General features: G+C 37.7%; 1 protein-coding gene across 1 annotated transcript in view; it reads left to right on the top strand.

Moving 5' to 3' along the window:
- Positions 1–26,084, top strand: part of CUL3 (cullin 3) — a 113,722-nt gene that overhangs the window by 7,122 nt on the left and 80,516 nt on the right. Inside the window, exon 2 of the mRNA XM_030802796.1 lies at positions 22,010–22,207. Within this exon, the coding sequence (XP_030658656.1) occupies positions 22,010–22,207 (198 nt within the window). The remainder of the gene's footprint in view (positions 1–22,009; positions 22,208–26,084) is intronic.

Raw genomic sequence — 26,084 nt, 5'->3', positions numbered from 1 at the left:
CACATGAATTACAATTAGTTATTAGTCTATCAGTGTCTTGTGAAAACTGTTCAACCATAGTCTGTTAAAGCAATGAATTTATTTTAGTAACTTTTCTAATTATAACAATGATGTATATTCCTGGTAGAAAAATTGATAATTATCTAAATGTATAAGTAGGGAAATAAAAAAATCACCTGTAATCCTACCACTTGGAAACAAACAACATTAACATTTTCATGTGTTTTTGGAATTTTAATTTCATACTCTTGGCTGAACAGACAGTAAAATTAAGATAAGATAATCATTGTATATGCTGCTGTTAAAAAATTTCTTACTGTAATTTTTGAAAACATAGTTTTTAATGACTATCATACTTCAGTTTGCTTAACCATTTCCCTATTGCCAAATATTTTGGTTGATTCCAGGGAGTCCATATTTTTTCTGTTAAAAAAGATTGCAACTTTGACTATTTAGACACATAAATATTTGAGCCCATCTATGATTATGGAATTATTGGGTTACACATAACTGAAATATATTACCTAATTGACCTCCATAAAGGTAATAATAATAGCTAACACTTTCTAAATGCTTATCATGTACTCTGCATATCTAAACTTACTCATTTGAGCAAACTCTATAGAATACTACTATTATCTGTTCTACAAATGAGGCTTTGAGAGGCTAAATAATTTGCTTAAGGTATTCTTCCAAGTGGTAGAACTAGGATTCTGACCCAAGCAATCTGGCTCTAAAGTGAGCACTCTTAAGAATTAATTGTATTTCTCAAGGTTGTATCAGTTTAACTTCTATGTAGCAGTGTCTTACCCAGCATAATGTATGTTTAATTTTATAGGTGAAAAAATAGTACTTTAATGCTTTAATTTGCATTTCTTTGACTACTTAGGAGAATAAAACTATGAATAGTCTGTAGAGAATTTTCATTTACTTTTGCACTGGAGTATTCAACATATGAATATAGGGATGTGACTAAAAAGTAAAGAGACTGAAAGCATAGTAGTTAAGAGTGTGGGCTTGAATACCACCAGCTCCACGTCTTTCTAGCTGCATCACCTTTTTTTTTTTTTTTTTTTTTTTTTTTTGAGACAGAGTCTTGCTCTGTCACCAAGGCTGGAGTGCAGTGGCATGATCTCAGCTCAGTGCAAGCTCCGCCTCCCGGGTTCACACCATTCTCCTGCCTCAGCCTCCCTAGTAGCTGGGACTACGGGTGCCCGCCACCATGCCCGGCTAATTTTTTTGTATTTTTGATAGACGGGGTTTCACCGAGTTAGCCAGGATGGTCTCGATCTCCTGACCTCGTGATCCGTCTGCCTCGTCCTCCTACAGTGCTGGGATTCCAGGCGTGAGCCACTGCGCCCGGCCTCTAGCTGCATAACCTTTAACAAGCTACTTAACTTCTTGTAGCTTCAGTTTTCCCCTGTGTAAAATGAGACTGCTAATGAGACCCACCTTACAGGTTTGTCGTGTAATAAATAAAATAAAGCTTTAAAATAGAACTTAGCACATAGTTAACTATTGTTACACCAATATTAACCATGATTAGGCCAATATTAAAATTGGATGTTGTTTTTGCAAGCAGTTACATTGAATGCCATACACTTATTTTAGTGATCGTGTCATTTTATTGTACAACTTCTAGAATTTAAGTTTTGAAAAGCCTGCAGAGCCAGTTTGTGAATCGTGCTAAGAAAGCATTCTCAAAGGATATGGGTTTAGTACCACTGGGATACTTAAAGAATCCTATTGGCTCTTGAGAGGTGGCTTCAAAAACAGAAGTTCCTATATGAATCACACGTAATCTTTGGAGTAAGTGTGTAACCTCTCGTAACTTTATTGAAGGAGTAAACACTCATTTGGTTTGCATGTTCTATAATATGTACGTTATATGTGCATCTAAAAACACATCTAGTTTTTCTTTTTTCCTTCCTTTCCTCCCTTTCTCCTCCTTTTCCTCCCCCTCCCCTTTTTTTTCACTCCTGAACTAGGTTGTGGTCCCTGTCCAAAGCTTATGCCAGACACCCTTTTGAACCACACAGCATTTAGCATAGTGTGAGTGGTTAGTGAATGATTGATTAAATGAGAAACTAGTCCTCTAAGCCAAACTATAGTAATTGATAAATTCAGCAAGTCAGCGCAAATGATGCTCTGAAATGTTTGAAGTTTTTGTAGCTCTAAGTGAAGTCTTAAGATGTAGTAGAGGGTCGTTAAAGATCATGTGGCACTTTCTGTATGTAGCAGGGTAGTCAGCCTAGTCTCCTGGAAAAATGAGTTGAAATTGTCAGTGACCCTGAATTGGGAGTCAGAAGACTTAGTCTGCGGTCCAGTCTTTCTGTTTACTAGCTGTGCTGTACATTTCACTTCCTCCACCATGACTGCTCTTCGTATCTCATCCCTTCCTGTCACACTGTTAAATTGTACACTCTGGTCCCCTATTTCTCAGGCTTATCTTTTTGAATTGAGGTTTCTATTTTTCTTATAGTCCTTGAATTATTGGGCCCAGATGTGGTTTATTGCCACGTCCATCATCATCGTTTTTGGCTTGCGAATTACTCTCCTGCGCTCTCCCTATGACCATCTGACTTCCTGAACTCATGCTCCCTCTGTCATTGAGTTTAATACCTTCCTCACAGATACTATGTTAATACATTCCTCACAGATATTATGTCTAGCCTCTATCTTAATTTTGTTCATTGCATGTGGAAGTCATTCATTTATTCAATTTAAAGTACATTTATTGTGTGTTGCTGCTATGGGCCAGGTCCTGGATCTACAGTGGCGATCAGACAGGCATGTATTGCACAGATCTTCATGCTGTCTTAGAGCTTGTCATCCTACTAGTTTAAAAATCTTCAAACTTCCATATTGCATTCTATCCTAGCTCTTCTGTTTGTTAGATGTAGGACTTTGAGCAAATCACTTAGTGTCTTGTCTGTTCCTCCTTTGTAAAGAGGAAAAAATGATGATACCTACCTCATAAAATTGTTCTAAAGATGGAGTTAATACATATAAAGCTCCTTAGAATAGTGCTTGGCACATAATAAGCATTATAAATAAATGCAAGCTGTTATTATTTAATTATTCTATCTTGTTGCTTGGTTCCTTCTCAGGTTAATGTGCCCTTTGATCTCAGGAAGACCCATTTATTCTCCCAAGCCATGATCTCAGGAAGACCCATTTATTCTCCGAAGCGCTCACTTCCACCTATGTTACCAGTTGCCCCTTTCTTACTACCTCTCCAGAACAAGGCCAGAAATAGCAGCAGAAAGCATCTTGGATCGTTCTACCTATTTGCCCCCACTGAACATATTTTCTAGCTACTCCTGGAGAAAATGGCAAGACAGTGGTCTCTAATTTAGCTGGATTCTCAGTGCCTCTGAGCAGTATCTTTTTCTGTCCCTGGTCAGCTTCCTCTCCCCTTTCTTGCCTGAGCTATTCCAAACTTTAATCAAGAAACCTAACTACTACATCACTGTGAAAAGGAATGTAATTAGGTGAAAGTTCAAAGTTCATTCAGCATTCTTCCCTTCGAATTATATTATTTAATCTGCATCTTTATTCATTCTCGACTCCTTCCCTCTGGTCTCAGAGAAGGAAGATGTCTTTTTCCTGTCTTCTGCATTATAGTAACTACCTCCTTTCACAGCCAAGATTCTTCAGAGAGGAATCTCTATTTCCTTTTTTAGAGCATAGTTTTCTTGAGGAGGCCTCAGTCTTTTTTATGACTTTGATCAGTACAGCAGTATGCACCCAGCATATAGTACACAATATTAAATAAAGGAACTAACAGACTCTTTAAGTTTGTTTCCTCCTCTTTAAGATGAGAACTACAGCAGTCTTTCACAAATTGTAAGGATTAAATGAAATCATATCAGAAAATGCTTTCTAATAGTGGTATCACTAAGACATTTAAAAGAATTTCCCAATCATAAAATCAAAATTTTCAACTATAATTTTGTTTCATGTAGGGCAGTTATTTTCAAACATTTACAGGGAGTCTGGAAGGTGTCTAGGACCCGGGAGGCCTAGGAAGTGTTAAGTAGAAATCTTCGAAATCTCCCTCTGTGGTCCTTGAGAGCAGCTCCTGTGTTACCATTTGTATGTGGGGTTCTGTAAAAGATCTCATTTTAAGAAATTCTGTTAAATTGCTTTAAAATCACTAGTAATAATTATTAATGAATCTTTTTTAAAGGTGAGGAGAATACTACTTGCTCAACTTGATAACGGTTAATAGGAAATTGAGAACTGATCCTGTAGTTGCCTTAACTCCTAATCCAAATCTGTTGCTACTAGACAGCATTCTTTTTTTTAATTCAGTTTTAAAGTTGAAAATGTAACTAAGCAAAACTTCCTAATTTGACCTCCATTTAGTACTTATAATCATTGAGAAAGGAATGGACCCACATTTACTCTTTAAATGAGAAATGTTACTGCTGAGCAGATGAATAAAATGACTTCAAAGGGGAATTTTTACCTACATTAAGAAAATATAACATTCCTTAGAGATACTTTTTTATAAAAGCAAGCCATCATTGCTAAGAGGAATTCCTTGACATATGTGTTTGTAAGTCATTCTTACCTAAAACAGCTCTTAACTGAGCAACACTTAGCCTCTTCTGTTTGCCCTGTCCTCTCCAAAGTAATGGTGAAAAATTCCTTTTTCTTTTTCATCTCAATTCCTTTCCATTTCCACTAGAGGTTGCCTTATAAGATTAGTAACAACTTGTTGAATGTCTGACTTGTGGTAGGCTGTTTTAGATACTTTGAACTAATTATTTGAAATCCCCAAAACAATTTTAAGTATAATGTGGTTACTCCTGTTTTAAATCTATTTGGGTCTCAGAGAGGACTAGTAAAATATTTATGATATTACATATACACCTAGAGAAGGGCAGAGTTGGGATTCAGATTCCAGGTATGTCTGACTGAAAAGTTCATGTTGTTTTCATTATACAGAAAATTAATTCTAAGGTTACCTTTTAAATTATTAGCCAGGGGCAGATCCGGGGACACTGAAGCTTATACAGTGCACTACTCTCTTTACAAAAAGAATCTAACTTCAGGTTCTAGGCGTTGGAAGAAGGCTTCGTAAGCTTCCTTCGTAAGCTTAAGTTTTACTGGCTTTAAGTAAATGGACCATTTATAAAAGTTATGAAAAACTTGGGAAATGTGCATTGTTCAGTAACATTTGAATATATAACTTGTTTAAGGGGACCTTAGTGCGTATTGACTTGAATAAAGCAGTCAAAAGCATAACCTGTAAGAAAGGCTTATTATTACTAGTTGACCTATTTATGAGTTAACACTTTGCTACTTTAAATTGTAAGGCTGACAACACACATTAAAAAAAATTTGGTTAATAGAAATTTAAGTATATACTTAGCAAAAAGTGATTCCTTGAAGTTAATATGTTTAAAATACTTTGATTTTTAATTTTTTTCTTTTTTTTTTTTTTTTTTTTTTTTGAGACGGAGTCTCGCTCTGTCACCCAGGCTGGAGTGCAGTGGCGCAATCTCGGCTCACTGCAAGCCCCGCCTCCCAGGTTCACGCCATTCTCCTGCCTCAGCCTCTCCGAGTAGCTGGGACTACAGGTGCCTGCCACCACGCCCGGCTAATTTTTTTGTATTTTTTTTTAAGTAGAGACAGGGTTTCACCGTGGTCTCGATCTCCTGACCTCGTGATCCGCCCGCCTCGGCCTCCCAAAGTGCTGGGATTACAAGCGTGAGCCACCGCGCCCGGCCCAATTTTTTTCTTTAAGAATATACTAAAGTGATAGATTAAACAGTAAAATGTATTAGAAATACAAAGATTAAATTCTCTAGTAATTTACTACTTTTGTTGTATGCAAATGAGACATGAAAGAAATATGCTTTTTTGATGAATGCTATCACTAGCTAAATAAAATAATAATTTGTGTGCTCTTATTTGTGTTAGTATTTTAATTTTTGAGCGCTAAAAGTGACTCTTGAAATCTTTTCGTGGTGCTATAACAAAATCCTGCAGACTGAGTAATTTATAAAGAGCAGAAATGTATTTTCTCACACTTGTGGAGGCTGGGAAGTTCAAGATCAAGGTGCTGCAGGTTCTGCTGTCTGGAGAGGGCTGCTGTCTGCTTCCAACACCATGTCTTGATGCACTGTCCTCTCAGAATCCTTTGGTGGGGAGGAATCCTGTATCTGCACATGGCAGAGACAGAAGGGCAAGAAAAAACTCTGTCAGCCTCTTTTATAAGGCCACCTAATCCCATTCACAAGGTTCTGCCCTTATGAGTTAATCACTTCCTGAAGACCCCACCTTTGTTTTGTTTTTTTTTTTTTCTCCTCACTCTCACCCAGGCTGGATTGCAGTGGCTTGATCTTGGCTAACTGTAGCCACGCCCCCCAGGGCTTAATGGATTCTTTCACCAAAGCCTCCTGGGTAGCTGGGACGACAGGTGCAGGTCAGCAGCAATTTTTTTTTTTTTGTAGAGACAGGGCTTCACTATGTTGCCCAGGCTGGTCTCGAACTACTGGGCTCAAACGATCCATGCACTTTGGCTTCCAAAAGTGCTAGGATTACAGGCGTGAGCTACTGCACCTGGATTACCGTACCTTTTAATACTGTTAAATTGATGATTAAATTTCAACATGAATTTTGGAGGAGGCACAGGCATTCAAACCATCACAGAGACTTTTGAGATAATCTGTTCTTTCTCAACAGATGAGGAAACAGAGGTCTGGAGAAAGTGGTTTACCAAGGGATACACTCCTGACTTGAATTTATGGAAGGACCATGACCAGAAGCTTGATTTCTGGTTAAAAGCTCTTTTCTCTTCAGCAGACTGAAGCAAACATGTAGCCATAGTAACTCAATATTAACACTGGCCTGTTTAATTATAAAATGATTTCTCAGTATTGAGCACTGTGATGATTTGAGTTGACATGGTACCCTGGGAGGACACTCAGCTTAGGACACTTGGACTCCTTCATTGCTCTGTGTGATCTTGGATAAGCTTCCTTAGCCTCAGTTTCTTCTTTGTGGAATGAAGGGGTTTTAACTTGGGGTTACATTAGGCTTATTCTAGCTCCAAAAATTTCAGTAGAAGACAATTGTGTTTATACATAAATCTAGGCACCGACTACTAGTGTCTTTTCCTGTGGCCTTTGTCTGAAATATTTTGTGTGATGTTGCAAAAATTACCTACTTTTTTAGTCTTAGATTTTTCTTTACGAATGGTATGGTTCAGTAATGATGGTTAAGTTCTAATGTGAAGCAGTGGGAAAGTTAGCTGTGTTCTTGTGTACATTTTTTTGGTGAGTTGACAGTTGTAGGAAAGTTTTAAACAGACTTATAGCAGATTTTTGTAACAATTTTGTGTCATAGACCTTTTGCTGTCATATCTTACTTGATTACAGTTAGAGTCATTCAAAGACAGAGCAAACTATGGTAGTTCAGTATTTTGTATGTTTTTTTCCTTTCCCTTTGGGTTATGTGTAATTGATTTAGGTACAATCAATTTGTCATTGTCTTACAGTTTATAGAGTTTTTATACATTATCATAGATGAATGTATAAAAAGTAACTTTATATACATGTGACCCATGTATAAATAAATACTAGTGTTAAATAGTATAAATAGTAGTGTTTTGGATTTCATAGTATATTGGGAAATGCAACACATTTTATTTTAAAGTGTTGATTTTAGATATAATCACTAATTTTCTTAATACAGAGGGTCTGTAAGTACGATGTTTGAATTCTGGTTGTGATGACTACTGTGTTTTTTGGATAAAATGTGTTTAAGGGAGTCCTGTAACATCTCTTTTTTTATGGGTGGAAGTAGCACCAATAGTAGGACAGTGACAAGCTTTTTACCTCAGTGAGAATACTTACATTATTGTATCTTATTTGTTGTGGTCATTATCACATTTTGAAATGTTATACATACCTTTTTTTCCATATATGCGAAAGTCATTCACAGAGATATAGTTGAAAGAGTTGTTAGTACTTTTGGCTCAGTTGCTCTGGACATAAATAGGCTAATCTGGAAGCTTGACCTTGTGTCTTTGAAAAAATTGTTTCAAATTTCCCAGATTCTCAAATGGAGTTTTGGATAGCCTACTCATATTGAGGACTGAAATGCAAATCATAATTGAACCTTCTATTGATGATTTAACTTTCTCATTATGAATGTTACTGTTCTGTAATTTAATGATATTAGAGCCCAATTGAATGTCTATCAGGTTGTGATTTCATGGAATTGTCCCATGCTGCTGTGCTTTTCTAATTGATAATCTTTTTTTTTTTCTTTTTCCTTGACATCAGCTCTTTTTTTGGCAGCACTCCTCCACTCCCATCTGTTCTCCACTGTAACCAGAGAAACCAGTTAACCAAACATCAGTAGTTTTTACATTCGGTTTTAAGTCACTAATCAAGGCTATATGTCTCTTCTGCATAGGCAAGGAAGAAACAAACATGTTTATTGAGCTAGTGCTGTGTGCCAGATGCTTTCACAGACTTCTTTAATTACCCCACAGTCCACCATCTCACATTTCTCTGGCCACTAGCAAATGAGGAAAGTGAGCTTTGAAAGGTTAATTTGTTCAAAGTCTGTTTGAATGTGTCTCACTGGGCTGTTTTTCTCAAAGCTTGGATCTTTGGCTATATTTTTGATGGTTGACGTTGCTTAAGGAATAACTGATGGATAAATGGTATTATTGCAGATGTCATAAGTAATTATATACTGGTTAGTCATCAAATAAGACTCATCATTAACTGCAAATGGACTGTATTCAGATCATATTTTTTGAATATTATCTATACATTGTGCCACGCATTGTAAGGGGTACAATAACATAAAGAAAGACCTTATCTACTCTGAGGTGCTTATAGTTTGGGAGGGAGCTTCCTTACATAATTAATAGCTTAGTTGTATCAGATTTAAAAAATACTACCATTCCTCAGATACTTGTACCAAAGCATTTTTTTTTTCTTTTTTTGAGGCTGGAGCTTGAAATTAAGATCAAGTATTTTCCCTTGTTTATTTTTTTTCTAGCTGTGTCATTCTGAATTGCCTGGAATTTCAAATTCTCACCCTTTCCCCCACCCACCCTGTTCTAAATTTTTTCTTGTAGAAAATTATTCACAGAGGACTAAAGACTTCTTGTCCTTTGTATGTAGTAGATGTTAAGAATTCACTTCGTTTGGTTTTAATTTGTCTCATGATGTAGTTCTCTCAGTAATCACAGAACCTTCAAGATGTGTAAGTATATAATAGACTGACATCCTTTCAAATTCAGGCATTTTGAAGGTTATATTTTTATATCATCTGAAGTAATGTAAATGAAAAGATTTTGCTTTAAAGAAAACAAACACAATTATAGATTTATTGTTATTGATACTTTTCTGATGAGAAAATTGTAATCCTGGATTGGAGGGAGGTAAGGAGGCAAAGATCACTTTTAAAAATTAAATTCTTGACTTGGTTTTTAAAAGTCTCACTAAACTGTAAACATTTAAGAATCCTTAATTATATCTTTCCTTTAAAAAAGCTTTTGTTTCTTTTTCTGCTGAATGATTTTACTTTGTTTGCTGATCATTTTGTAACTTAGCCTTCTTGGGGAAGGGTCCTGTATACATCTGATATAATTAGATGGCAAATATTATATGTTTGTGTATATAGATGATAAATGTGTGTGCAGTTTATTTTATTGTTTTGCTGACGCATTGGTTGCTAGATCCCTTAGTGTATTTGCAGTTATTGCAACTTAATCAGTTTATCAATGGGATTAAAGCCCTGCTCAAATAATTTAGAATGTTACTTTAAAAGAATGTTACTACTCTTTTAAAAAACATATTAATACATAAAGTTAGAGCCTTTAAATTTTATTGCTCCTGGAATGAAGTATAGCCTAAAGTTTTTATTGTTAACATATTGATGAGGTGAGAGTTGAACGTTAGTCATTTAAAAAAATTTTCAGTAGCAGTTAATGTTGCTTCTGTGTCAGGGATGGGCAAGTGGAAAGATTAAAGCTCATTAGTAACATCATTATTTTGCCAAGGCTGTTGACGTGCATTTGATGCCAAGACCCCATCATGTGTATGTGTTAATCTGCACTTGAAGCCCATTTCATTTGATATGTAGTTTTTGGACTTGTTTGATTTAGGGAAAGATTGTAGCTTATTGATCCACTTCTGAAGGGCCTATTTCGTCTACCGTTTTTTTCCCAGTTAATATTTATTACTAAAATTAATGATTAAGCAGCCTTCTGAGTGAGGCCTTTAGTTAGGTGAATGGGAAAAATCTGACAACATTGCTTGATTTAAAATTTAAAAGTGTGTTACTTGTACATTACTTCTGTTAGAAAAAGATTTGATCATTTAAAAATTAGATTAATTGCTGAGGGTAAACACATTCAACCGTTTTCCTGTATCATTGTGCCTTATAAGTAAAAAGTTTGTGTTGTCAAAATTACATTGGTATAACATGGATAAAGTAGTATTCATTCAACAGACATTTGTTTACAACCTTCTATGTGGCATTGAAGAAAAATGCATAATCTCTTAAGCTCATAGTCTAGTGGAAGAAGATGCATGAACAGATAATTAAGCTATATGGGAGTGTAGTGATGATTACAAACTGTCACTAGTAGTTATATTATAGACTATCACCACATTCCCATATAAACGAAAATACACTACAGTTTATTTAGTGTATAGTTAAGTAAATATAGTTTACACTATAAAATATCGTGGAAGAACTGAGAAAGAGTTGTTAACTTTGCTTGAGGAGTTCAGTGAAGGATTCCTAGAGGTTGTGACACCTGAGCTGTGTTCAGAAGATATGTGTAAAGAATCAGATAAAGAAAAGGCAAAGCAAAGGAGGACCAAAAGCAGGGGGGAAAAAAAGACATGGGAACTGAAATAAGTGGGGAGGGGCTGTGACAGTGATGGAAATAGAGTGAGAAACAGCAGGTTGTATATTTAAGAATTCCCATTGGTTTAATGTTGTTAGGAAATACATGTCAGACAGGTGTGGAGAAGTGAGCATAAACTAGGTCTATGCTATGCTACCATAGAAGGGTTTTCAACAGGGTCATGGTGTGCCTATGTTTATTTTGATTGTGATTTTGAGGGAGGTAGATTCCATGAGGTTGGAGTTCATACTGTTTGGAAGGCTCTTGCAGTGAACTAGGTGAAAGCTTTTTTTTTTTTTTTTTTGAGATGGAGTCTCACTGTTGCCCAGGCTGGGGTGCAGTGGCGCGATCTTCGCTCACTGCAAACTCTGCCTCCCCGGTTCACACTGTTGTCCTGCCTCAGTCTACCAAGTAGCTAGGACTACAGGTGCCCGCCACCACACCCCGCTAATTTCTTTTATATTTTTTAGTAGAGACGGGGTTTCACCATGTTTGCCGGGATGTTCTTGATCTCCTGACCTCGTGATCCGCCTGCCTCAGCCTCCCAAAGTGCTGGGATTACAGGCGTGAGCCACCGCGCCCGGCCTAGGTGAAAGTTTTAAGACAGTAGTAAAGTTGACCCTTGAACAACATGGGTTTGAACTTCATGGATCCACTTACTGCATGGGTTTTTTCCAATAAATATATTGGAAAACTTTATGGAGATTTGAAAATACTCACAGATGAACTGTGTAGCCTCAAAATAACAACAAAAAAAAAATGTTACGAATGCATACAATATATGTAGATGCTAGTCTGTGTGTCATTTACTACCATAAAATATACACAAATCTATTATAAAAAGCTAAAATTTATTAAAACTTAGGCATGCACTTACAGATTGTACATGGTGCCATTTGCAGTCAAGAGAAATGTAAACAAGTGTAAAGATGCAGTATTAAACTGTAACTGCATAAAATTAACTGTAGTACATATTGTACTGCTGTAATACATTGTATAGCCACCTCTTGCTGCTATCAGGGTGAGCTCAGATGTTGCAAGTATGCACTTAATATGCTTTGTGGCTAGGTGCAGTGGCTCACACCTGAAACTGGAGCACTTAGGGAGGCCGAGGTGGAAGGATTGCTTGAGCCTAGGAGTTGGGTTTTTTTTTTCTTTTTTTTTTTTGAGATGGAGTCTCACTCTATTGCCCAGGCTGGAGTGCAGTGGCACGATCTCGGCTCACTGCAACCTCTGCCTCCTGGGTTCACGCCATTCTACTGCCTCAGCCTCCCGAGTAGCTGGGACTACAGGCACCCACCACCACACCTGGCTAATTTTTTTGTATTTTTAGTAGAGATGGGGTTTCACCATGTTAGCCAGGATGGTCTCGATTCCTGACTTGGTGATCCGCCTACCTGGTCCTCCCAAAGTGCTGGGATTAACAGGCGTGAGCCACCATGCCTGGCCCAAGCCTAGGAGTTTTAACACCACCCTGGGCAACAAAGCAAGACCCCCATCTCTACAAAAAAAGTTAAAAATATTAGCCACGCATGGTGGCACACACTGGTCGTCCCAGCTGCTCAGGAGGCTGAGGCGGAAGGATCCCTTGAACCTGTGAGTTTGAGGCAGCAGTGAGCTATGATTGCACCACTGCACTCCATCCTTGGTGACAGAAGAAGACCCTGTCTAAAACAAAAATGAAAACAAACAGAAAAACACCTTGTGACTAATCATCTTCGTGTGAGCAGTTTCTCTCTGTAGTGTAGTAAAAGTTTTCTTTTGCGGTTTTCACATATTTTTCATTATGTTTAGTGGAATACTGTAAACCTGGAATAACACGATGGAACCCATTGGACGTGCCCCCAGTGAACCTGGAAGTGCTCCCAAAAAGCAGAGAAAAGTCATGACATTACAAGAAATTGTTGAATTGCTTGATGTGTACTAGATTAAGTTCTGCAGCTGTGGTTACCTGCCATTTCAAGGTAAATGAAGCCAGGACCATTGTTAAAAGGAAGTTTGTGAAGCCGTTGCTACACCTGTGCCAGCTGGTGCAAAAACCTTGTGCTTTTTGCAAAATACTTTTTTATCTCATATTGAATATGCAGCTTGTATGTGGGTGCAGGATTGCTGTAAGAAAAGTATACCTACTGATTCTAATATGATTTAAGAAAAGCAAAGTCATTATATGACAAAGGAAGGTGAAGGATCTAAAGCTGGAGAATATAATGCCAGCAAAGGATGGTTTGATAATTTTAGAAAGAAGTTTGGCTTAAAAAATGTCAAGGTAACAGGAGAAGCAGCTTCTGCCAATGAAGAGGCAGCAGACAAGTTCCCAGACACCATCAAGAATATCATTGAAGGCAAAGGATGTCTGCCTAAACAGGTTTTTGATGTAGACAAAAGTGCCCTATTCTGGAAAAAAGTGCCACAAAGGACATTGACTAGTAAGGGAGAGAAGCACATACTAGGGTGTACAAGGCAGGAAGGAATAAGCTAACTCTACTGTTTTGTGCAAGTACAGTCAGGTTTTTGATCAGGGCTGACTTTATCTATAAATCTACTAACCCCTGAGCCTTGAAGAGAAAAGATAAACACTAGCTGCCAGTCTTTTGGTTGTACAAGAAGGCCTGGACAGTGAGAACTCTTTCTCTGGATTGGTTCCATCAGTGCTTTGTCCCTGACGTCAGGAAGTACCTTGTCAGTAAGGGACTGCCTTTTAAGTATTTTTCTATTAGACAGTGCACCTAGCCACCCAGAATTTCATGAGTTCTTCAACACTGAAGGTGTTGAAGTGGTATCCTTGACCTTAAATAAAGTGTTTTTAATTCAGCCTGTAGATGGGGAAGATGGGGGGTTAATAAGGACCTTTAAGGCTCTTTAAACGCAGTAGTAGTAATCTATGGAAAAGATAGTCATTGCTATGGAAGAGAACCTCAATAGAGGGAACATGACGAAAGTCTGGAAGGGTTACACCATTGAAGATGCCATCATTGTTAAAAAGCCATGAAAGCCATCTAGCGCGAAATGATACATTCTTGCTGTAGAAAACTGTGTCCAGATGTTGTACATGACTTCCCAAGATTTACAACAGAGTCAGTCAGAATCATGAAAGACTGTGGTAAAGTGGGGCGTGAAGGGTTTCAGGATACGGATCTTGAAGAAATTCAAGAGCTAATGGACATCACACCAGAAGAATCAACAGAAGATGACTTGATGGAGATGAGCGCTTCTGAACCAGTGACAGATGATGAGGAAGATATAGAAGAAGCAGTGCCAAAAACCGAATTGACATTAGAGAATCTGGCAGGAGGTGTCTGATACTCAAGAATGCTTTGACTTTTACGACATGGACTGTTCTATGATGTGAGCACTGAAACTTAAAACAAACAGTGGCAAAAGGATTGGGACAAGATAGAAACATTTTTAGAGGAATGAAAAAGCAGAAAAGTCAGGCAAATTACAATGTCTTTTTGTAAAGTTACAGAGTATGGCTGCCTCTCCTGCCTCCCCTTCTACCTCTACCTCTTCCATCTCTTGTGCCTGTGCCACCCCTAAGAGACCAACTACTTCTCTTCCTCCTACACCTCAGCCTACTGAATGTGAAGGCCAGAAGGATGGGGACCTTTATGACAATCCAGTTCCACTTATTGAATACCAAATACATTTTCTTTTTCTTACAATGTTCTTAATATTTTTTTCTCTTTCTTTATTCTAAGGATACAGTGTGTGATACATGTAACATACAAAACAGGTGTTAATAGACTGTTTATGTTATTGGTAAAGCTTTGGGTCGACAGTAAGCTATTAGTAGTTGGGGGACTTAAAAGTTATACACAGTATTTTGACTGCAGAGGAGGTCAGTTTTTCCTAACCCCCGCATGGTTCAGTGGTCAGCTGTATTCAGGATGAAAAAATGGGAACATATTTGAGAAATACCTTGGGCTTAATGTCGGTAGTACTTGATGATTGGATAAGAAGGAGATGAGAGAGAAGAAAAAATATAAGGCTTATGCTTCTAGCTTGTATAATTAGGTAGTTTGTATTGCCACAACTTAATTAGAGATTACAGGAAGAAGGTTTGGGCAGGTTTGGATGGTGAGTTCATCAGGGATTTTTGACATGATAAGTTTGATGTGTGTCTGGAGCATTTGATTGGAGATGTGTAGCAGGTGGTTGAAACAAGAGTTTTAGACTTTGGGGGGAAGATCTGGGCAGGCAGTATAGGTTTGGGAGCCACTAATGTAAATGCCAGTACAGAAGTCCCCACCCCATCCACAGGGAATCTGTTTATTCCAAGACCCCCAGTGGATACCTGAAACCATATAGCCCTGAGCCCTATATGTACTATGTTTTATCCTATGACGTTTAATTTACAATTTAGAAACAATAAGAGATTAGCAACAACAATAATAAAGTAGAACAATTATAACTATATTGTAATAAAAGAACATGAATGTGGTCTCTCAAAATATCTTGTACTGTACTTAACCCTTGTGATGGTATGAGATGATACACTGCCTATGTGATGAGATGAAGTAAGGTGAATGATTGTGGCCATACTTCTGTAGTTTGAGTTGCAACAGCAAGACTAGTGCAAATTCTTTTTTCCTTCTCCACAGTTTCATGGATAAAAGAAGATGTGTTCTTTTTTTTTTTTCTGAGACAGAGTCTTGCTTTGTTGCCCAGGCTGGAGTACAGTGCCACAGTGTCAGCTCAGTGCAACCTCCACCTCCTGGGTTCAAGTGATTCTTGTGCCCTAGCCTCCCAAGTAGCTGGGATTACAGGTGTGTGCCACCGCACTCATCTAATTTTTGTATTTTTAGTAGAGATGGAGTTTCATCATGTTGGCCAGGCTGGTCTTGAACTTGTGGCCTCAAGTGAACTGTCCACCTAGGCCTCCCAAAGTGCTGGGATTATAGGCATGAGCCACCACCTGGGCCAGAAGATTTGTTCTTAACATAGATCTTAGCAATCTCAGCATACCTTTTTTTTTCCTTACTAAGTAGAGAACCTTCACCTTTTCACTTAAAGGAAGCACTTTATTGCTTCTCTTTGACATTTCTGAATTGTCAGCATCACTACTCTTGTGGTTTGGGGACAGTATTAAGTAAGATAAACATTGCCTGGACATAAGCATTGTGATTTTGATCTGATAAACCAGATGGCTATTAAGTTACCAAGTTTTTAATGGATGTGGGGTGTGTAACATAGTGTGGAAATGCTGGACAAAGATGTAATTCAGGATTCACATCCTGAGTGGGATGGCATGAGATTTCATCATACTACATAAAATGGCATGCAATTTAAAGTTTATGAATTGATATTTCTGGAATTTTTCATTTAATATTTTCAGGCAGTGGTTGGTTGCTAGTAACTTAAACCAAGGAAGGTGAAACTGTAGATAGGAGGACTGTTGTAGTTTATCTTCTTTAAGATATGGACAAACTTGGGAAATCTGATAGAAATTAGGGACCTACCCTCCAGAAAAGAAGTGCACACACAGTATACTTGGAAAGTTTTGTTTATTGTTTTAGGAACCTCTGGAATCCCTCTTAAGTTTTAGAACCCTACATGTACTGATACTAGATGTAACCATGACAACGAATGAAAATACATAGGGACCCAGTAGAGAGTGACAAGAGCCAAGGACAGAGTTCTCAGGATGAGAATGATTTAAATGGCTCTGGAAAAGTAGTATACAAGAGATGTAGGGGAATAATGTTTTCTAAAAGAAAGCTACATTATACTGAAGTGCGTTTATCATAGTGTTACTCTTAAGGTGCCTTTGTTTTAGCTCATATCTGTATATTTGCTAAGCTTGAAAAAGCTATATTTCTTTCTGACATTTATTTGATGACTGTTGATGAGAGTTCAAGAGATTCTATCATTGGGCACTTTCCTTAGTTGATGTATGAGGGATTATACTGTGCTCTGGGCTGCATTAAATCTACTGACATTCTCATTTAATCTTCATGACAGCCCTTTGAGATAGATACTGTTATTGAACCCAGGACTTAATTTTCTCAAGGTCACATGGCTTGTGAGTAACAAAGCTGTGGCACAAACTTAAGCCTGTCTGACAGCAAAACCTATGTTTTCTACCAATATACTAACTATGTTTACCAAGATAATCAGTGACCGTGATGTTACTTTACCATATTAGCACGATGGAATGTGACGTTAGTCCACTGATTTGGACTAGGTTTTAGGATATATAAGTTCTAACCCCAGCTCTGTGATTTTGGGTAAGTCATTTAATCTCTCTGGGTCTGTTTTCATTGTCTTCTTTTGTTTTGTTTTTTTGAGACAGAGTCTTGCTCTGTTGCCTAGGCTGGAGTGGGCTGGCTCGATCTCAGCTTACTTCAGCCTCTACCTCCCGGGTTCAAGCGATTTTCTTGCCTTAGCTTCCCCTGTAGCTGGAATTACAGGCACGCACCACCACATCCGGCTATTTTTTGTATTTTTAGTAGGGATAGGGTTTCACCATGTTGGCTAGGCTGGTCTCGAACTCCCAACCTCAAGTGATCTGTCCACCTTGGCCTCCCAGAATGGTGGGATTACAGGCGGGAGCCACTGTGCCTGGCCCTTCCTCTCATTCGTTAAAAAAATTTTTAACCTTAGCTATCACCAGAAGGAACATTTTTTCCTGCAGCCCCATCTCTTATCTATCAATAAGGCATGAACTTAAAAAGAATAAAAACAAAACACTACATACAACCTTGTGTAGTAAAACAGCTCTTGATGTATGTATGTGAAAATGGTTGTTATAATAATGTGAGAGTAATTTTACAATGTTTGAAGCCTCTTGGTTTTATAGTTTTAAAATTCTTCAGCTTCTAGTAGAAAAATTTAGTAATTTACTCTGGGTAGAGACATTTTAATACTTTTTCTGGCTTTCAGGGGGTCTTAGGTTATAGAGCCTGAAAAGATGATTTGGTGTTTTGCTTAGCTATTAGCAGTATAGGTATCTTTGAGGCTTATAGTTGACATTAACTTTGCTCTTTTTTGAAATTGTTCTGACTATTTTACTTTATCTATTTGTTACTCAATGTCAAGAAGTAGTATCTTAGTTTGCTTTATTAGAACCTAAGCATATGCAGTCAACAAACTAAAACCACATTGCACATACATAGCTATGGTATTTGAGGCCATCATTATTACATGGCCTTGAATCTTCTGTTTGTGAAAAGTTAGCCACATCAGTACATTTCATATGGATGACATCCTGTCTACCAGGATATCTGATTAAAAAGAGGTAGCAGTATAGGTGTAGGGGTAAATTCTTTTACAGTCATTTGATAAAAGTCTCTGACAGACTTAGGTCTAGCATAGGATTTCGGTAAAAGAAAAGAAATTGTTCTGTTAAAGTTCCTTCTTAAGCTCTCCACAAAAGATTAGAATAACAAGACTCAGTTTGAGTCATTTGCTTAAGGATCCTCTTGATTGAGAGTTGAGCTGGTATTTTACTGCCAGGGTGACTAAAATAACGATTTTGCCTACTCCTTCCTCTTTTCACATTCATACACATCAGACATGACTTGGAGAGGATTCCACTAACTCAGTAATTTTTATCCAGTTCAGATCAGAAGTATGTGTGAAGCTGATCAATGTTGCTTAGGTTGTAAATGCAGAACTTGGAGATTTTAAGTGGCATTTACAAAGGGGTCATTAGTCAGATATTAGCAGAAAATCAGTCACCAAGTATGAATGCTTGTTATGTGCCATATACTGTTTTAGAGGCTGAGGAATTTGGCAGTGAAAAAAAGATCCCTGCCTTCATGAAGCTGACATTTGGTTGTAGAGAGGGAGACCAGGAAAATAATGAAGAATGTGGGTTGGAGTTGGGGATCAATAGTGAGGTAAGGCTGTTACTGTAAATAAGGTGGGCATTTAAAACTTCACTGTAAGATGACAGTTGAGTAGAGGTTTGAGCCATGCAGGAAACTGAGGGAAGAACATTTCAGACAGAAAGAATAGCAAATACAAAGACACTGAAATCAGCTTGTTTGATGTATGCCAGGGAGTGCATGGAGCAGAGTGAACAAAAGGAAAAAACGGATTAATTTGAGAGATTATCAGATTGAATAAAGCTTATAGAACATTTTGTAAGGACTTCGACTTTAACTCCAGGGGAAATGAGAAATCATTTGAGGGTTGTGAGCAAATGAGTGACATGATTTGATTTATGCTTTTACACGATCACCCTGGTTGCCTGATGATAGCAGGCCAAGAGTGGAGATGGAGACCAGTTTGAGGTGATGGTGGTTTGACCAGGATAGTAGCAGTGGAAGTGGTGAGAAAGAGTTGAATTCTGGGGATACATTTTGAAGTTAGAGACAACAGCATTTTCTGTTGGATTAGTAGTGGGGTCAGACAGTCATTAATTATGATCACAAGCTTTTTGGCCGGAGCAGCTGGAAGGATGGAGTAGACATTTGTTCAGTTGGAAAAGACTTCAGGGGAAACCAACTGAGGGAAAAGATGAGGAGTTCTGTTTCAGGCTTGGTAAGTTTGAGATGCCTACTACGCGTTCAAGTGGAAACATTGAGTAGGTAGCTGGATATATGACTCTGGCATGTGACAGAGGCAGCCAAACAGAAAATGTATCAATTTTAAGATTGATTTAAAACCATGAGAATAGATGACATCAACTCCACCCAGAAACTGAGTGTGGCTAAAAAAAAAAAAAAAAAAAAAAAAGAAAACTGAGTGTGGCTAGATAAGAAATCGAGAACTTGAGCCTTAGGATTGGAAGTTTAGGTGATAATTAACAGCCAGTAAAACAGATGAATAGGAGACAGAAGTGGAAGGAAAACAAGAGATTGTAGTGCTTGGAAGTTAATTGAGGAATTTGTTTCTTTTTTTTCTTCTTCTTTTTTGAGACGGGGTCTTGCTCTATCATCCAGGCTGGTGTGTAGTGGCGCAGTCTCCACTCACTGCAGCCTCGACCTCCTGGGCTCAAGCGATCCTCCTGCCTCAGCCCCACTAAGGAGCTGGGACTACAGGTGCATGCCACCATGCCTGACTAATTTTTGTATTTTTAATAGAGACGGAGTTTTGCCATATTGCCCAACCTGGTCTTGAACCCCTGGACTCAAGTGATCCTACCACTTTGACTTCCCAAAGTGCTGGGATTACGGGTGTGAGGCACCATGCCTTGCCAAATTTGTTTCAAGGAGTAGGAGTGATCAGCTCTTCGAAATGCTGCTGGATAGGTCAAGTAAGAGGAGAACTGAGACTTTGCCCATTAGATTTTGGCAATATAGAAGTCACTGGTGGCCTTCTCAAGAGTAGTTTCAGTGAAATGGTGGAGATGAAAGCCCTATTGGAGTGGATTCAAGATATAATGGAAAGATGGAACTTGGAGACAGTGTATGTACAATCTCCCCTTCTTGCCTGTGATTTTGCCATAAATGGAAAGAGAGATTAGATGGTGCTGAAGGAATATATGGGTTTGTGAGGATTTGTTTTTGACATAGGAAACTGACAATTTTCTTTTTTTCTTTTTTCTTTTTTTTTTTTTTTTTTTTTTTTTGGAGACACGATCTTGCTCTGTCACCTAGGCTGGAGTGCAGTGTTGTGATCTTGGATCCCTGCAAACTCTGCCTCCGGGCTCAAGTGATTCTCCTCCCTCAGCCTCCTGGGTAGCTGGGACTATAGGCATGCGCCACCATGCCCAGCTAATTCTTAAAAAATTTTTTCGTAGAGACAGGGTCTCACTATATTGCCCAGGCTGGTCTCAAACTCCTAAGCTCTAGTGATCCTTCCGCCTCAGTCTCCCAAAATGCTAGGATTACAGGCATGAGCCAGTCCGTGTGGTGAAACTGACAGTTTTCAGTGTGAATGGAAATTATCTACCAGAGGAAAAATTTTGATGATGCTTGGATGAGTGATTACTAAAGGGAGGACTTTCCCTTTTTTTTTTTTTTTTTTTTTTTTTTGGAGATGGAGTCTTGCTCTGTCGCCTAGGCTGGAGTGCAGTGGCGTGATCTTGGCTCATTGCAAGCTCCACCTCCCGGGCTCACGCCATTCTCCTGCCTCAGCCTCCCGAGTAGCTGGGACTACAGGCGCCCACCACTACGCCCGGCTAATTTTTTTTTTTTGTATATTTAGTAGAGGCGGGGTTTCAACGTATTAGCCAGGATGGTCTCGATCTCCTGACCTCATGATCCTCCCGCCTCGGCCTCCCAAAGTGCTGGGATTCCAGGCATGAGCCACCACACCCGGCCAAGGGAGGCCTTTTCAATAGGTGGTTTGGCATAGAACTAGAGATTTACTTGTCAAATTTCATTCTGTATAATATTACCTTGGGTTCTTGTTAAAATGTCGATTCTGTTTCTGTAGGTCTGGAGTAGGGCCCGAAATTCTGCACTTCTAACAAGTTCCTAGGTGTTGCTTATTTGTCTGGTCCTTATGCTATACTTCGAGTACAATAACTTGGCACTTTGAGCACAAGAACCTAGCAGGTTTTATTGGCATAAAATCAGGTTGATTGGTGTGTGAATATGATGGGAATTTGTATAGTGTCTCATCGGGTTGTTTTTATTTTCTCAGTGGAATAGGAAGCAGTCATAATCATAGAGTGAGGATGGAGGAGGTGGTATAAAATCATCTAGAAGAGTAGACTCAGTAGACTGATTAGTGGAATTGTGGGGTTGCATGAAGGCTGCGCTTAACGTTAGTGGTCATGAATTTAAACTCAGATGGACCAAAAATATGGGCATATGTTATTCTTCATTTTCTTTCAGCTATACGGATATATGTCAGGAGTATGTGGGCTGTTGGGACTTAATTTGGCAAGTATTTTGGTAGGAGAGAAATAAGGGGTAAGTGACTTACGGGTATATAAATCATTATGATTTTATTTAAAGTGAAGAGTTCTGCTCCAGGTAAGATTGGAGGGAGGTCTTAAAAGATTAGAAATTGCTTCTAACAGATCTAGAACGTATTTTTAAATGTATCCCTTTTTTTTCCCCTGTTAAAATAGGTTGTTAATGTTCTTATGTGTCATAGATTTATAATATCTATATAATACAATATTTACTATATATGGACAAATATAGAAAGACTTTCAACCATTGGTTTTTTTTTGTTTTTTTTTTTTTTGTCTCTTCTCTCTCTTGGATGTTACAGATGACCATGGATGAAAAATATGTAAACAGCATTTGGGACCTTCTGAAAAATGCAATTCAAGAAATCCAGCGTAAGAATAACAGTGGTCTTAGTTTTGAGGAGCTCTATAGAAATGCATATACAATGGTTTTGCATAAACATGGAGAAAAGCTCTACACTGGACTAAGAGAAGTTGTTACCGAACATCTCATAAATAAGGTATCAAACTTTAAAGGACTGTTGCTAATACTATATTGAATGTAGAAAATCCTTTATACTATATTGGACTTTGACCGGAAGTGTTCTTTTTAAAGGTGCCAGAAGCCTATAGAAATTACTAATTCGTGACTATTATAAGCACTCATGAAAAATTTGTAATCAGCTAAATCAAAAATTTTGATATTTGAGAGATGAAGTTTGTGAGCTATAAGAAATGCTTTCTATAAATCATAATGAAGAAAACTCAGTAATTCACAAATGCTTATTAATATGTTAATTACAAGGAATTTTTTCCTTAAAATGATTTAATCAGCCCATTTTTACTTTCTCATTTTTCTGTATTTTTGAAAACAATAAAACTACGTGTTTAAAATATATTTCTAAGATGGATCACTAACTAAAATTGACTTTATTTTAACTGAGTTCTGTGGTACATTTGAATTTTTTTTTTAAGACAAATTATTGTTGGGCTGTTCACATTATTAAAAATGGTTCTCTGATTTCAGGAAGATGTATTTTTTTAGAACAAATGTTTTTATAGAGCGAACTCTTCCAATGCATGTAAAATGTAATTTCATTTAGAAAATAACTTTTATTACAATGCCTTGCTTTAAGATTGTCAAATAAAATGTAAAATACCACACAGACTGATAAAAACTTCTCATAGTCTTTATGTGGTATTGGGGTATTATTTTTTAAGTTTTATTTTGAAAAAAAGTTTCATGAATAGCACAGTGTGAACTTTTGTGTACCCTTCACCTAGATTCACCAGTTGTTTACATTTTGCTATATTTTTTTGCCAGTTTTTCTATTGATATGTGTTATGATTACTGTTACCAATATTGTTATTGCTGAACCATTAGAGAATAAGTTTTAGATTTCATCTACCCTAAAAGACTTTGCAACATTTCTTTTAAGAATAAAGAAATCTTACTTAACCAAAGAACAGTGATCAAAATCAGGCAGTTTAACAATATAATACTGTTGCCTAATACGTTCCTTATTCAGATTTCACCAATTGTCCTGTTTAGCGGTGATTTCCTTTATAGCAATTTGTTTTCTGATCCAGGATCCAGTCCAGGATCTCATGTTCAATTCCTCAGCCTTTCTTTGTCTTTCAGCACATTGACATATTTGAAGAGTATAGGTCAGTTGTTTTGTAGATTATCCCTCAGTTTTTGGTGTGTCTGATTGTTTCCTCATGACTAGTTTCAGGTTATGCATTTTTGGCAGGAATAATACATAAGTGATGTTGTGTCCTCAGTGCATCACATCAGGAGGCACTTGATGTCAGTTTATCCCATTATTGGTGATGTTAACTTTGATCATTGGTGTCCGCCAGATTTCTCCACTGTGAAGGTACCTTTTTTCCCTTTGTAATTCATAAGTAATCTGTTCAGATATATTTTGACACTGTATGAATATCCTGTTCCCTAGAAACTTTCATGTGATGGTTTTAGCATCCATTGATGATTCTTGCATGAATCATTATTACTATGATGGTTCCAAAACAGTAATTTTCTATTCCTGCTCTTTCTTCTATAATTTCTTTCTCTTAAAGGGAATTACATGAGCCAGGCAGTTAGTATCTTATAAAGCAAGGTGATTGTGTTTTTCACACAATCAGCAGTTTTTTATTAAGTGCCTATTATGCACAGCTTTCAGTGATAATGTAGTGGATGCAAAGAGATACGATACTGTCCTTTCCTGGGGTTTTTATTGTGATGTGAGAGATGGATGATACACACATTTAGATTACCGTGTGAGGCATTATATAATTAAGTGGCAAGTGAGTTGCATAGGCAATAAATGGCTTAAGAATTCCAACGAAGGAGAGGTTGCCTTGGGCTGTAAGATTTTATGGGAAATAATGAAATTGAGTTGAGCCTTGGAAAATATTTGGGATATAAACAGTGTGGTAGAAGGCATTCCATGATGGCAGATGTTGTGAAATACATAGAGATAAACTGGTCGGTTAAACTTAGGTGGTAAGTAGAGTTTGACTGAGGCATATAATAATTATGGGGATTAGTGGATTGTAGTGTTACAAAGATGGTTTGAGAACAGATTGTAGAAAAATTTGGGAGCCAGGCTAAGTAATTTGGACTAAACCGTAGACAGTTATTGGAGGTTTTTAAGTGGGTGATAAAGTGACAGAATATTTGAAGATGTGATTTTAAGTGGGTGATTATGTGGCAGCATATTATGAGGATGCTATAAATGTAAAATTGAGAGGAGGTTTATAAAATCAGGAGAAGACCTGGAAAGATCTGGGTAAAGTGATAGGCTAGAAATGAATGGATGATGTCAGAAATTCTAAACTAAGTCTAGACAAAGCTTGCTTACTGGGAGAATTATAGTGCCACCAATAGCAAATACTGTGAAGTAATAGTGGGAAACTGATTTGAAATGGGTAGAGAATATGATGTTTTGTTTAGAGTATATTGAAAATGTTTATACTCAGAAGATACCTTAGAAATCATTTTGCATGTGAGGAAAATTGAGTGTGAGATCATAGTAAGATGCCCAAGTAGAGATATCGTATGTTTGGAGACACATAGATTTAGAGCTTGGGCAGGAACTCAAAATTAGATGTGGAGATTTGGCATTTGGTATTTGGTAACATATACTGAGGAACAAGTGTTGGAGTTCAGAAAACGAAGAGCCCAGAGCCAAGGGATGAATCTTAGGAGCAAACTATAGTAAGTAGGTGTGGGAAATGGAAAAGACCAATTTAAGAAATTTGGCATCAAAAGAAGGACAAGTGGAAGAATTTTGTTTAAAGCTGCTGAAGGAGAGAAGATTGGAACAGCTGAGTTATTGAATACAGAGAGTATGGAATTAAGAACAATGGAAAAGAAGTAAACTTCGAAGAGGGGCATGTTCTCATCTGCCAGAGGTTCTATAGGGAATGATAATGAACACAATTAACTTTTATTTAGCATTTACTGTGTGCTAGGCCCAGTTCTAGTGCTTTTACATGTTTTAACTTAGCTAACAGTCACAGCCCAATGTTGCAGATACTACTATTATGTCTGTTTTACAAATGAAGAAACCAAGGCACAGATAATTGGTCATTTGTCCAGATCCATATAGCTGTTAAGTGGCCTAGCTGGAACTGAATTCAGGCAATGTGGCTTTAGTCTGAGCCCTTGAATTCTCTGTAGATCTGCTCCTAAGGTAGAATGATCAAGTTGGAGTATGCTGAAATTCAGTATAAGGGGCTTCAAGTTAATTGACTTACTGTCTGTAAAGCTCTAGTCCTTTAAATTCTAGGAATCCTTTAAATTTACTTAATGTACAATAATGGAGTTGGAAATAATATCCTTGAGATTCTTTATTTCTAAAATTATTATGAATCTGATAAACCATCCATCTTCTGAAAATGAGACGAAGAGACTTGGAGTAGCCTTTGTAAGGAATATACTAAGGAATTGGCAAGTGCAGAAGAAGATAGCTTAATAGGAGTTGGCCTGAATGTGTGCTAGGTCAGTTTTTTTAAACCTTGGGCACAGATGCAGAAAAAAACATCAGTAGTTGTGTGTTAGGGTTGAGAAGTGGCTCGTCCAAAAAGTGAGGAGAAGAGAGAAGGCCAGAGTGTGAGATCAGTGTTTCAGTGACCAAGTTTTGGGCTCCAGTAGGGTCAATTGGATGTTGAAGATATGGTCCAGTAGATACAGAAGTTATGTGAGCAGTCACTCCACGAGAACTCTGAGTTTCAGTATATTATAAGTTGCTTAAAGTGGTCCCATATTTAAGGTTAACTGTTGTCTTCCTCATCTTAAGCTACTGTAACAGATCCTATAAACCAGGTGGCTTAAACAAATATTTCTCACCATTCTGGCAAGTGAGAAGTCCAAGATCAAGGTGCTTGCAG

This window comes from Nomascus leucogenys, chromosome 22a (genome assembly GCF_006542625.1).
Source record: "Nomascus leucogenys isolate Asia chromosome 22a, Asia_NLE_v1, whole genome shotgun sequence".
NCBI classification, from domain to species: Eukaryota; Metazoa; Chordata; class Mammalia; order Primates; family Hylobatidae; genus Nomascus; species Nomascus leucogenys.
Note: the sequence above shows the minus strand (reverse complement) of the source record. Positions and strands in the feature narration are given on the sequence as shown.